The following is a 14,443-nucleotide window of genomic DNA, read 5'->3' on the forward strand; positions in this document are numbered from 1 at the left end:
TGTGCTCCTCCAATGTTCGCACACCTGAAATTACCTGGCGACGCGTTCGTCGGGGTGTGTCCCCGTTAAGTGGCCACGAGTATGATGATAATGTCAGCAACGACAGAGCTAGCACTTATTTGGACTTATAGGACAGAGCTAGACGATGCTACAAGTGCTTTACAGGAGCAGACTGGCTCAGTAAATACTTGGAATTTATACATTGGAAACCATAATCATTCTCCACGGAGAAATTGGAGCACAGGGTTAAGTAACTTGCGAAGGCCATACCATGAGTTAATGGTGGAGTTAGCGTCTGAACCCGACACCCAGACCCCAGCCTTAACAATGATCCTAGGTTACGATCCAGCCAACCAGCCAACCAGCCAGAGACGGATGTATACATTCACAAGAAGCTTACGTCTCCGCTCGTGATTGGCAGAGCCAGAATTCTGAGGGTCACAAGAGCTACAGTGTGGGAGCTCTGTCCTGGAGGAACAGGTGGCCAACTCGAGGTGATGTGGCCATAAAGCACAGAGGAAATGGCCAAGAGCCAGTGTAGAGTGGTCCTTGGGGGTGGGAGGAGGTGGGGTGCGGGTAGGTCTGGCTTGTGGGAACCATGGAGAAGGGCCAGCCTCCAAGCTTCCTAGAGAAGCGCTGAGAGCCCCAGCTGGTCCTGCTTCTGCCTTGGCTAAGCTCTGCCAGGCTGCCCCCACTCTGGGTGAGGGGTCAGGGATTCCACGGCCCTTATTCCCGTCCCCCCCCCCCGGCGGCCCGGCCTCTGGAGCGTGGCCCCGGCCTTGCGCCAGCAGAGGCGCGACTGCCCTTCCCGCCTCGAAGAGCCGGTCTGACATCCTCTGGCTCGCAGTACTGAGGGTGGGCGGCGGTGACTTTGCGGGTCTCCTGCATCCCAGGCTGTTGTGTTCACATCCCGGTCGGGGTCTCCCTCCGCCTGGTCCACCGGACGTTGAGCGTCTTACCCTCTCCTCCCTCTGGTCCCCATCCATTCTGGGGCCAGAACATCACATGCATTTTGTCTTGCAGCCGGTGATTGGCCCAGGGGCTTCTCTCTAGAAGCTCCGTCAGGCCTTTGCTGTGATCTCTAGAAGCATTCAGTGCAAGCTACTTAATAATGCAGTCATTGTGGGCCAGGAATTTTCTCAAAAGCCACAAATCCACTGCAGTTCTTGACTCTTGCTTCCTGGGTATTCTTTTTAGGAATGTCCAGCCTCACCAGGCAGATTTGTCACAAGCACAAAGGGAGCAGTTGCAGCACCCCGTGTGTGACTGGGAAGGGTGCATTGAGAACACCCAGACTGCCCCAAGACTACGTTTCCAAAGACTGAAGGAGGAGAAGGCCGCACATGTGGGAAACAAGACAGGCACAGGCTCACCATGGTTCTCCCCTCCTGGCTCTGCAGGTTCTTGCTTTTCCAGGCAGAGAGAGAGGCATTGCATGAAGCCAGGGTCATCAGCCATGCTCCACACAGTGGGGATCCAGGTGAGCTGAGCTTCCTTCCAGCTTTCTGCATTCTCAACAGATATGAAAGGTCGCTAGGACCGCACAGGGACCTGACTTGGCCAGCCCTGTGCTTAGCCTGGCAGGGGATGGATCAGCAAAGTGTGGCAAAGGAGTATGTAGGGCAGTTGGTGCAGGACTGTAGGTAAATTTGGGAGGATCAGACGGGTTGGGGAAGAGGGAAGCACCAGTCAAAAAATTCTCCTGGAAAGTGAGACTCCATATTCCTGCCCACTGCAAGGGCGGTGCACACACGAGCAGCCTTGGCCTCAGCAGTGGGCTTGTTGGGAAAGAACAGAGAATGAGTTGATAATGAGAGAAGTGCCTCAGAGGTGTGGAGGGGCACGAAGCTGAAATGTGAGGAAGGACGTTCAGGTCCATGTTCCCAGCTGTTGACGCTGAAGGGAGTAAAGCCTGAATGTTTGGGTAAGGGAAGTGTCTCTTCTCCATTGTCCACTAAGGTAGCCACTAGGGGCTGCATGCTCCTGTTGACATTAAAATTAATTCCAACTCAACATTCGGGTTCTCTGTCACACCAGGCACATGGAAACTTCCTGGTCAAGGTGTTATCTGCAAACCCCTCCAGCGTTTCCGGAGTGATTTCTTCCGCCCGTAAGAGGCTCAGCACAGCGAGGAGGTAGCCGACGTGACAAGCGGGGGGTGGACAGTGTGAGTCAGGGAGAGAGGTCACAGGGGACCGAGTTATATAACTGGTCAATTCACTTGAACTTTTTGCTTTCTTATCCAACCTTGTAATAAACAGATAAAGAGGACTCTCTTTTGCCCTGGCTGGTGTGGCTCAGTGGATTGAGCACAGGCTTGAGAACCACACAATCGCGGTTCGATTCCCAGTTGGGGCACATGCCTGGGTTGTGGGCCAGTTCCCGGCAGAGGACCCACGAGAGGCAACCATACATTGATATTTCTCTCCCTCTCCCCTTCCCTTCCCTTCTAAAAATAAATAAATAAATTCTAAAAAAAATAATAATAAAAAGAGGACTCTCTTTTGTCTGTGTGAAAGTGCTTACTGTTACTGATTCCCGTCTGAACACAGGAGTAGTAATTCTTCACAGATGTGTTCTAATGATTGAGTGAATACTTGCTATAAAAATGAATGACACAGGACAAGGCACAAAGGCCTGAAGCACCTTGAGAAAGTGGAAATGGCCCCAGCAGGAGGCGGAAAGAGACACCCCTGGTGAAGAGGGCAGCATTGGCAAGTGGACAGCACTTAGAAGGTCAGACTGCAGGGCCATTTTCAAGGTCAGAGGCCACCATTCTGTCCTGGAGTCAGGTCTGTTAGGAAAGGAGGAGGTGACTGCATGGTGCTTTCGAGGGACAACCAGCTTTCCAATAAGGCGGGATGTCCGAAAGAGGGAGGATGATGCAGAGTGAAAGGAGTCTATGCGCATGGAATCGCCACTCTGTCTATAGTGAACGATGGGAGGGGGAGAGCAGAGAGAAGCTGAGTGGGCGGCCCTGGTAGGGGCTTCCAGACGGATGAAGGCAGGGTGAAAGGCAGATACCTGCCTGCCGTGCTCACTTTGGAAAACGTCAGCAAGGTAGACCTGGCTCATGGAAAAGACATGGGGTTGACGTGATCACCGGGTAGACAAGAACAGGTGGTGGACAGTGCACTTGGGACGAGAGTGTGGGGCCCCAGAAGTGTGCCTACTGAAAATGCGAATGCTGGCTGGGGACTGCCTTTGACCGGGGTGCTGCCTGGCTTTCTTTGCCGGTACAAACCTCCCATGGGGCTAAGAGCTACAGACCCCAGTAGATTTGCCCCTTCCCTGGAGTATAGGCCCTTCCTCTGTCCTTACACAGGGTTTGAGCAGGTACCTGTTGTTTCAGGCGTCAGTGACCTTTGAGGATGTGGCCGTGAAGTTCACCCAGAATCAGTGGGCCATCCTGGACCCTGCACAGAGGGCCCCATACAGGGAGGTGATGCTGGAGACGTATGCAAATGTGGCTGCCTTGGGTAAGGCCTCCTTCCTCTCTGAGACTCAGCTCCTGCTCTCAGGGCCCATGGCTTCCTCCACAGCCATTCTGGAACCTTCGGATTTCAGCAGGGTTGATGCTCCTTGAGCTGGACTCCCTAGTCCCCAGTTGCAGGAGTAGCTGGTAGAGAAAGATCTAGGTTCACTTTGGCCTAAACAAAACTTCTCTCTTCCCTGTTTCCTGGTGGGGACTGTCCTCAAAGGGACTTTGCTCCAGGGTAAAGCACTTTCACACCTTCATCGGGCTTCGGGACCCACTGTTGCAGACAGAATCTCAGCGCCCTGGACATGGCATGCTACTGGAACTGCTTGCCCAGCAGTCTCTCCTCCAGTTTGGAGATCTCTCTTTCCTCACTTTCTGCTTCCTCTTCTTCCCTTGGGTGCGTCCCGTTCCTGTGATTTCTCCACCCGGTTTGCATTTTTCTTTTCTCTTTTTCTTTTTTTTTAAACTTTCTTTTTTTAAAAATATTTTATTTATTTATCTTTAGAGGGGAAGGGAAGGAGAGAAGGAGAGAAACATCAATGTATGTTTGCCTCTCATGAGTCCCCTGCTGGGAACTGGCCTGCAACCCAGGCATGTGCCCTGACTGGGAATCGAACCATGATCGTGTGGTTCGCAGGCCCGCGCTCAATCCACTGAGCTACACCAGCCAGGGCTCGCATTTTTCTCTATTAGAACAGCTTCCTCTGTCTGCATTGGTTTTGTTGTTCTAACAGCACTGCCTGTCTTCCCCCCTCCAGTGTTTTCACTTCCCCTGCAGGGTACCGTCAGGTGGCTCTGTCTCTCTCCAAACCACATTTACACCCGGGCAAACTAATAATGCTTAATCCGTTCCCCTTCCAGTGGAAGTAAGTGCCCCCAATGTTTTCTTTTTGTCACACTAGGTGGTAAAATCAAGATTGAGAATGAGGAGCAAACTCCAAAGCTGAACATCCCTAAAGAGTCAGAGTCCCCCGGGCCAAGAGCAACAACGCAGCTGGTGGGTGCTTCCCAGCACCCGCACTTTAAAAACAGCTGAGAGAAGCCACTGCTGTGACACGGGGAAGAACACGAACTCAAAGGAGATTACACAGGCCTGACGGTCCAGGATCATAGATCCTCCACCATCAAAAGAGAAGGGGTGGCCAGGACACCTGCAGGAACCAGTGGTGTCCGCACACTTCTCACCTCACAGCAGGGCCTCCCGAGGGGACAGGTGTGTTATATGTGTGCTGCGTGTGGCAGGTGTGTCAGTCAGCATTCAGACCTTCACCGGCACCGGGGAATTCACAACGATGAGAAGCCCTACAAATGCAAAGAATGTGGGAGAGCCTTCAGCTGTAACTCAAAACTGTCATGGCACCAGAAAACCCACACCGGGAAGAAACAGTACTCATGTCGGGGATGCGGGCAAGCCTTTAGCCAGAATTCCCACCTCCTCCAGCATCAGAAACTCCATGGTGGAGAGAAGCCCTATGAGTGCAAGGACTGTGGGAAAACCTTCGGCTACAACTCCAAACTTACTTGGCACCAGCGGATCCACACAGGGGAGAAACCCTTTAAATGTGAGGATTGTGGGAAGGCTTTCAGGGGTGGCTACGACTGCGTCATCCATGAGCGAGTTCACACCGGGGAGAAGCCCTATGAATGTAAGGAGTGTGGGAACCGTTTCAGTTCGAATTCTGTCTTGATTCAGCATCAGAGAATCCACACTGGGGAGAAACCCTATGAATGCAAGGAACGCAGCAAAGCCTTCCGCTGGAGCTCGGTGTGTCTCCAGCACTGGGGGTTCCACACTGGGGAGAAACTCTACAAATGCGGTGAATGTTGGAAAAATTTCGGTTGTAGCTCCTGCTTTATTGTGCATCAGAGAATCCACACCAGGGAGAAACCGTATGAGTGCCTGGAGTGTGGGAAGGCGTTCAATCAGAACATCACTGTGGTTGAGCATCAGTGAGTTCACATGGGGAGAAACCTTATGGGTGTGCAGTGTGTGGGAGAACCTTCAGATGGAGTGCAAGTTCCATTCAGCATCAGAAGTTGCCTGCTAGGCAGAAGCCCAGCCAAGTCATGGGACCATCTGCAGTTACGCCCCACTCTCCTTCTCCAGGCCTCTCTGCTCTGCCTTCCCCACCTGCGTGCTCGGCCCCAGCCATGCCAATGGCTCTCCCACCTTCTCCACTTGCAGGGCTGCTTCCTTCCTCTGTGCTGCTCTTCATGCTGTGCCCCTCATTGCAGATGGCTGGCTCCACACCTGTTCAAATACTGCATTTCTTTCAGGATCTTGCTTCTCCTGGGAAGTCATCCTTTCACAGCCCAAACCCTTTGTCTCACTCCCCGTGAGCTCCCGCAGGTTCTCAACTCGAAGTGCACCTGGAGTTTTCGGTGTTTCCATGGCTCCCGATTGTGTCTTTATTGATAGATACTCTTCTGGTCTTGTGTGAGTCGTCATGGTTTTCCCAGTGGCATCGTAAGTTTTCACATCGAAGGACCGTGTTCGATTACTCTCTTCTGCCCCTGGGTAGGACATGGTAGCATTTGTCCTCTGCAGTGTCCCATGCTGACCTATCCCATGCCTGCCTTCTGGGGCTGACGAAGTTTCAGGTTTGCAGAACTCTCTGGGTTTTAGGACTATGGCATTCCAATGAGATGGCCCATCAGAATTTCAGAAATGGAGGGTCGGGGAGATGCAAAGCCCATGTGAGGATGGTTGCTTTCCGGGTTTAAGGAGGGCCATTTGGTGGGCCAGTGGTGAGGTGCACTGTGAGGAATCTTAGCCTTGGATTTTTTTTACCTTGATGATAAACATTAGGAGGGTCCTGTTCAGACAAGCAATAGACAAGGATATGATCAGTAGAAAGAATATGATTGGAAGGGGATCTGTCTTTTCTGTGGGGGTTTCTTTGCTGTTTCCACCCAAAGCTTTGATGTTAGTGCCCACTCATCATGTAGGTATGAAAAGTGGTTTGGGCTGGTGCAGTTCTGAGCAGGTGTCTGGGTGTAGTAATGTACAAATTGTCCATGGTGTGAACTTGGCCTCTTACACTGATGAGCACCAGACGGAAGAAGAGAAACCCAGCAGTGACTTGCTGTACCTCCTGCTTCAGAAGAGTCAGTTCCTGATCAGTTAGCATTTGTGCATTAGACACACTCTCATACCTCCTCCACATCCCTATGGTTGACTCTGAGTTTGGGAGTGGTGGCACTTTTACATTCATTTTGTAATGAACCACTGTGGTAACACCAAGGAGAGTTTAGAGGATGCTGATTTTACCAGACGTTACAATCTCACTGTTTTGGCCATGCTTCCTGTCTAGTGATTACAGACCCTGACCTTTCTCAGAATCACTGCTGCAGGACAGTAGCAACGTGGGAAAGCATTTAAGTAATTATGTGAGAATATAGTCCTAAACAATAATATTATGTTGTTATTGTAACGCCATAAAATTATGTCTGCAAGGGAAGGCACTGAAAGGCATTTTGGTTTTGGTTTTGACCAGGTTTATTGACAAATACTTTATAGACACTAAAATTCACCCCGTTCAAGAATACAGCTTGGTGAGTTTTGACAAATGCATACAGTTATGTAACCAAGATACATAAAATTTCCATTATCCTCAAAAGTTCCCTCAGCACAGGGGAAAATTTAAATCATAGGTGGGATGTTTGGGATTTTCCTTTATTTTCATTCCCCAGTAACGTTTGTGCCATACATAGTACTTGGGAGACCAAAAGGCAACAACCAAACTTCCTTACCTAGCTGTAGTCAGAGATTCCAAAATATGCAAATATCCCTCATCCAGAATCATGCTAAGAAATCAAATGTGGAAAATAACTGTTGTTTGTCATATGTCTTTAAGATTTTTTTTTTAGATTTACTTATTTCTAGAGAGGGGAAGGGAGAAAGGGAAAGAAACATTAATGTGTGGTTGCCTCTTGAGCGCCCCCTACTGGGGACCTGGCCTGAAACCCAGGCATGTGCCCGACTGGGAATTGAACCAATGACCCTCTGATTTGCAGACTGGCACTCAATGCACTGAGGTACACCAGCCAGGACCCTTTATCATATTCCTGACATACACATAACTGAACATTTTCGTTACCTGAGGGTGTGCTCCAGTGAAAGAATGAGGAAGACATTGTGCCCAGAAGAAAATGAGTCCATTGTGAGAAAACAGTGAAGGTGTAAAAGAGGCTCCCATGTATGGTTTAGGGCAAGAGCTGTCAACACCCGTTGACGTTTGACCTGACAGGCCTTTCCTACCCTGTCCCCACTGCCTGCTCCAGGCCCAGCCTGGAGACAGATTTCAGTCAATGGTCCAGTAGCCTGTCCTGTGAATATTGGAATCTTGGTCTTCATACCAAGGAGTTTGTGAAAATTAAGGATATTATAAAGCCAAGTAGTGGAAAAAAGACAACTAGAAAGCTTTTTAAACATTGTACAATAAAGAAAATAATCTTCGTATAGCATTTGGTTCTATACTGAGCAATGTTTACACCACAGAGGAAAAGGGCTTCCCGAGCTGTTGGGAAAACTGGCGGCAGAGCCATGTCATTGAGACACCCGGACACTGACTCCCTTTCCCCTGGCACCCACCACCAAGGTCACTACTGTCACCCAATTCTGGGTTTATTTCGGGGGTGAAAAGGGTCCAGAGTTTATGAACATTCCTTTACGTAGAAGCGCATACACATGTGTGTGTATGTAAATTCTGGTTAGCTCACCCTGAGTATAAATGCAGGGCCCACAGAAGATGGGCTTCTCTGATCCAGAGGACCCCCCTCGGATCCTCTGTGAGCAACATGAGCAGGACGTGTTGGGGATACCGGCAGCAATTAAAGCTCTGCTGAGATATGCCGCATGACTCCTGCTCCCTGTGGCTGCCGATAAGACTTTGTGAAACTCCACTACTTAAACCTTACCTAACCATATGTAAGCATGGCATTCCATTTTCTCAGGGCATTTGTCATTCACAGCAGTGGTAATTTTGCACTGTTTACATTTCCTTTTTCTTTTGTGTACTCGTTTTTTGCATAAAGGTTCAGATAAATGGACATTAAATATATGTATGATTGTAGTCTTAAGTGTATTGTATATAGCATCTTCCTAAGAAAACACTGAATGAAGATTACTCAGGCACATTGTAGTGATTAAGAATGGCCTTGTTCTTTTACAGTTATTGTCAAATGTTGAAACAACTGTGTTTTTCTTAATGGAATTTATGTTCTAGCATAATCTGTAATTTGAGCTTGGAAATGCATACAATCTTTCCCACGGAAATGAATGGTGTACTAATAGTTTAATCAACTTCCAAAAGTCAATTGGCCTTAAGTTTGTGTGTGTGTGTGTGTGTTTAAATACACTGCCCTGTGTTTAAATATAATATGGGGAGGATGTTATTTTTTACAAATCCTTTAAAGGAGCAGCCAGATCCCCAATCCTTTTCCTCATTTCCAGGTAGCCAAGAGCCTCTGCCTTCCCCACCCAGGCGGAAGTCTAGATGAGCAGTTGCTGCAGCTGGCGAACCATCATGTTCTCTTGCTAAGGGCAGGGATGAGGCACCCAGTTCTTGAAGACTGGGATTGTTGAGTGTGTGTGTGTCCCCCCCCCCCCCCGTGCCTCGCATCCCTAGGCCCCTTTCCCTGCTCAGCTTTTAGAACGCTCAAACCAGTAAGTAGAAGCCATAGTTCTGAAGCTGTTTTCAGGAGCCATTAGCGCCCTCCAGGTGACACAAAGCCCTCGCACATTGGCAGACTCCAAGACGAGCTTCTGGGACAGGATGCAGACATTTGTTTGGATTGTAAATACGTAATGAAGGCAAATCCTGGTGGCTGCCCCCTTGGCAGGTCTAGCGAGGCAGTGGGGTGCCCTGATGGAGTGGCTTTGAAGACTGGCAGGGGAGGAGCCTGGAGAATGCTTGTCACAAGGTATAAAACATTTAACAATATTAAGGACCCGGTATTCACAGGCCAGGCCACTGGGCCATTGACTGAAATCTGTCTCCAAGGTGGCCGTGGAACACACACCCGGGTACAGAGTGGGAAAGGGCTGTAAGGCTAAATGTTAATGATTGTTGATGGCTCTTTCCCTAAACGGCCACATATGGGACCCCCTTTTGTATCTCCTAAAGCAAATAACACAATTAGAAAAGAAACTCTCAAGCACTTACTATATGCCAGGCACTTACTGTAAATACTTTGCTAATCTATTAGCTCATTTAAATATTAACCCTCAACAGCCCTTTGAAGTTGGTACCACCGTAGTACCCAATCAAAAAACAAGAAAGAGGGCAGTCTTGCGACGGGGCACACTAGTAAGCGCACAGCCAGGTTTCTGGACCTCGGCAGCCGACACCGTCCCCCGGTGAACTTTCGGTGGTTGACGCGATGGGCCCCTTCTCCCCACTGCGAATCCTCCTACTGCGGAGCGCCTCCCGGGCGGCGCCGGCCCCTGTGCACCAATCGACGGTTCCCTGGGCCCCCGGCAGGGCGGCCACTAGTGGCAATCGCCAGAGAACCCTGGGTAACTCCCAGGACTGTAACCATTTCGTGGCCCGAGCTGGCTGGCCGGCGTCCCCGTGAAGAGCTACCTGAAACTCCAGGTGCAGTGCTGGAGCCAGCAGCTTTCGGTCTGGGAAAGTAGGGAGGAGGTCTCTGCTGCGGGGAACTGGGAACCACAGAGACGAGCCGCTTCCGGGTTCCTAGAGAGGAAACGGTGACGCACTTCCGCCTGAGCCGGCCAGCTTCCCTAGACCCAATAGCTCTGCGGGGTATCGCGCTTTTCTCCTGCTTGCGCCTCCCGGGGTTAACTGGCCCTTCGGATCGGGGTTCCGTTCGCCCGCCCGGTAGCAGATTCATTTTCCCAGGACAGAGTACCGGGGAGAGGACGTGGTGGGACGGAGTGGCGCCCCGGACGAACATAAGGCGTTTGCAGGGTGCAGGACAGCATTAGTTTTCCCGGTGCCCCCTTCTTTTCTAAGTCTCGCTTCTCAGAACCTCCAGAGCCGTGTGGGAAGCGGGGATGCCAGCCATGCCCCCGGCCGCGTGGCGCCCGGCGAGCCAGCACCCTTCAGCCTCTGTCAATCACCATCCTTTCGATGTCAAGAGAGCAGGTGTCCGCTCTGCATCCACGTGCTGAGTTGTCCCGGCCAGTGGCCTTCATCCGCCAACACTATGGGCGTTTTCAGGGGTGGAGAGCTGAGAATGCTCAAATTAAGATAATTGGGATGGGGAAATAAAAACACCTGAGTGTGGGGGGTTTCATTGAGTTGGATTTGGCAGTTGAGGCTGAAACGTGGAAATTTGCAACACTGCGTATGGCGAAGAGTCCGCACCACCTGCCCCAGGACCGCCGACGTCTTTCCTTGGCTAACACAATTCTAGTAATCATTTTGTACATTCCCGTTTTCTGCATAGACATGCCATCTATGAATAGAGAGTTTTATTTCTTCTTTTCTTGTCCGGATGCCGTTTCTTTATTTTTCTTGCCTAATTGCACTGACTAGAGCCTCCAGTTCAGGGCTGAGTGGAAGGAGTGAGGCCAGCTGTCACTACTGCTGCTCTTTTTACCTTCTCTGTGTTTTATTTTGTATTGCTCTGCCTTCGCATTTCAGTATTTTTCCCCCTGCAATGTCTCTTAATTCCATGAAGTATATTTTTCATCTCAGAGCAGGAGTTTCCATATTTAGAAGTTGGATATGACCTCAGCGGCACCGTGGGAGCTGCTGCTTTACTACAGCCAACTTGGTGACGGGTTGGGTGCCCTTCCAGTGATTATGACGTGGATAGTGGTTTTAAAAAATATAAACAGCTTTTTAGGAATTTCAGCCTCTGCAATGCTGTGGCATGCTTGGCCGCTCGACATGCCCCTTCTTCTCCAGTCTCAGTGGTCTTCCTCTCGCCGGGGGTCTCTGCTCATCGCTTCGCTCCCTCTGCCGGTTCATCCATCCCAGTCACGTGGGAGGAAGCTCTTGGTGGTCTCTTGCCTCCCTGAACAGCCTTTGCTCTTTCCCGGCCTCGCCCTTCTGGCCTCCCACGGCCTCTCCCTCAGAGTCTTCATGTGCCTTCAGATCGTGTGTGATCTTGGGTAGCTGGAAAAGACCCACATACTCAGGGCAGATTAGAACCACTGGCTCCTGTTTCCCCTCTAGCCCAAGTATTTTCTTTTTGCAACATCAGGGGCTGACACTTGTGTTTTCTTTTTGTGACATCAGGAGGTGAGACCAAAACTGAGGAGGAAAAATCAACTCCCAAGGAGCACACTGCCAAAGAATCCGAGGCCCACAGGCTGACCCTGGGAGGGCTGCTGGGGACAGTCCTTGCACTGTGACCTTGGGAACAGCCCAGGGCAGCGGCACAGCCACCAGTAGCTCAGAAGACTGAGTCAAAGGGGAGAAATGGCACAGGCGGGTCAGCCCAGTAGCGCAAGGCCTGTGCTGTTGAGAGTGGGGAGAAGTGTGAGGAATTAGGAGAGAATGCCAGTGTCAGCACACAACTCCCTAGGCATCGGCCAGTTCCTGGAGGCCAGCTCTCTCCTGAGTGTAGAGAATGTGACAGCTGTTTCAGTCGAATGGCCGATGTCCACCGACATCAGACATGTCACACTGGTGAAAGGCCTTTGAATGCAGAGCATGTGGGAAAGACTTCAGATATAACTCATTACTTACTCGGCACCAGGTAGTTCATGCTGCAAGGAAACGATTTAAATAGCAAGAGTGTGGAAAGGCGTGAGTTCAGTCTCGGCCTTGACTCAGTATCAGAGAATCCACCCTGGAGCCAAGTCCCCCGAGTGCAAGGAGTGTGGCAAGGCCTTCAGCAGCAGCTCCGTCTTCCTCCAGCCCCAGAGGTTCCACTTGAGGGAGAGAGCGTGGGAAGCAGTTAGGCTCCAACACGGCCCTGGTGCAGCGTCACGCATTCATACCAGGGAGAAACCTTTTGAATATAGGCATGTGGGAAGGTGTTCACTCAGAAAGTGGCTCTGGTTCAGCACAGCAAGTTCACACTGGCGAGAAACCGTACGCGTGTCAGGTGTGTGGGAAAACCTTTAGCTGGTGTGGGAGCGTCTTCCTGCAGCAGAAACCCCACATGCAGAGAGCACCTGTCCAAGAGTGGGGCTGGCCACAGCGGGGCTCACCACGCCTCTCCTTCGGTCTCCCCATTGTGCGCTCCATCAGTGCCATCACTGTGCGCCCTGGACTGTGCGAATTCTTGACCGTGGGTTGTGGCTCCTATGGCTCTGTGTGACTGGAACACCCACATCTCTCCCTGTTCCCAGAAGATGTTTTATTCAGACTCTCAGCTTCCATGATGAAAGCTGCTTCAAACTCTCTGAGCCCTTGTTTCCCAAATGTGAACTTTCTTTATGGTTGGAAAAGACACAGAAACAAACCTCAGAACTCGCACACGTGAAAGGTAATGTAAGTTCCCAGATTGAAAGGGTACACTGAGCGCCCAGCACGATGGATGGGAGTATCAGGTTTGAGGGCGAGTTCCTAAAAGGTTTCTGGAAAAAACGAAAGATCAGGAATAAAAATGGCATCCGATTTCTCAACAGCAGCCCTGAAAGTTAGATGACTGATGGTATGCCTTCAAAATTCTAAAGGAAAATTATTTCACCCAGAATAAAGGCATTTCAGACCCTTAAAGTGTCATCTCCCACGTACGCTTCCTCAGATACGCAACACTAAAGGAGCGAACCAGGAAAAAAACAGAGGTGGATATCTATTACAACCTGAATATTGTAAGTCTCCTACACTCAAAAACAGAGGGGCTGTGTCCATGTGGGGCCGTCTGCATCCAGGCCATTTTTTTTAAAAATGAAATTGCAGTACCCATTTAATTTGCTTTTTTTTTTTTAAGATTTTATTTATTTATTTATCTTTAGAGGAGAAGGAGAGAGGGAGAGAAACATCAATGTATGGTTGCCTTTCGTACGTCCCCTGCTGGGAGTTGGCCTGCAGGGAACCGGCCTGCAACCCAGGCATGTGCCCCGACTGGGAATCGAACCGCGATTGTCTGGTTCGCAGGCCCGCGCTCAATCCACTGAGCTACACCAGCCAGGGCCAGGCCATTTTTAACTAGTCAAACTACCAGAGCCCCACCTCGGGGGCAGTGGCCCCCACACTTCTTACTCCACTGTGGCCTGTGCCTTTGCAGAGGTTGGGTTGCGTTTGCCCTGAATCAGGTGCAAGGCCTGATTTGCCTTAAATATGTCCATCTCATTGCTGTTCCAGGTGACCTCCCAGCAGGCAACATTTCTTGCCACTTCATCTAGTAATTATTATTTTTTCGTCATGGAATTAGCTACCACTTTTGCAGACAGCTTGTCTGCCCCCTGCAGGAAGCAGAGAGTGAAGTTACAGAAATTCTGTATTAATTTCCTTACTAGTAAAATAGGGATGACAGTCTACCTCATAGGTTTGTGTCGAGGATTAACTGCATTGATGCATGTAGAAATGCTTAGAACAGTGATTGGAGCATAATAAACTAAATGCTATTTATTATGTCATGGGTGAGTTTTGACATATGTATACACCAGTGAAACAATCACCACAAGTAACAAACAGCCCTGCCCCAAAACTTCGCTTACGCCTCTTGCAATCCTTCCTCCTGGCTTCCCACAGGTGACCGCTGTTTGCTTTCTGTCACTTCGCATTCCTTTCTAGGATTTTATGTAAATGCCACCACACTGCATGTACCTTCTCCTTGGTCTGGAGTCTTTCACTCAGCATAATTTTACTTTGAGATTCACCCGTGTAGCATGCTGAGTTGCATTGCACTGTGGGTGTATCACAACTTGTCCTTTCATCGCTTGGTGGCCATTGGGGTTGTTTACAGCTTCTGGCTGTTACAGATAAAGCTGCTGTGAACACCTGGGTTCAAGTATTTGTGTGTGTGTATCTTGGTAAATACCTGGAGTGGAATGGCCAAGTCATGAGACAGGTATATATTTGCTTTTTCAGAATC

The 14,443-nt window shown here is 50.0% G+C and overlaps 1 protein-coding gene across 1 annotated transcript; it reads left to right on the top strand.

Annotated features, from left to right (window-relative positions):
* Nucleotides 1-1,456: 1,456 nt before the first annotated feature.
* On the top strand, nt 1,457-5,821 carry ZNF619 (zinc finger protein 619). Its single transcript, XM_037030468.1, is given in 4 exon segments — nt 1,457-1,480; nt 3,326-3,479; nt 4,384-5,439; nt 5,442-5,821. Coding segments are annotated over 4 exon segments (1,614 nt in total).
* Nucleotides 5,822-14,443: the final 8,622 nt, after the last annotated feature.

The sequence above is a fragment of the Sturnira hondurensis genome, unplaced genomic scaffold, assembly GCF_014824575.4.
Source record: "Sturnira hondurensis isolate 20B ecotype Veracruz unplaced genomic scaffold, ASM1482457v3 Scaffold0020787, whole genome shotgun sequence".
In the NCBI taxonomy this organism is placed as follows: domain Eukaryota; kingdom Metazoa; phylum Chordata; class Mammalia; order Chiroptera; family Phyllostomidae; genus Sturnira; species Sturnira hondurensis.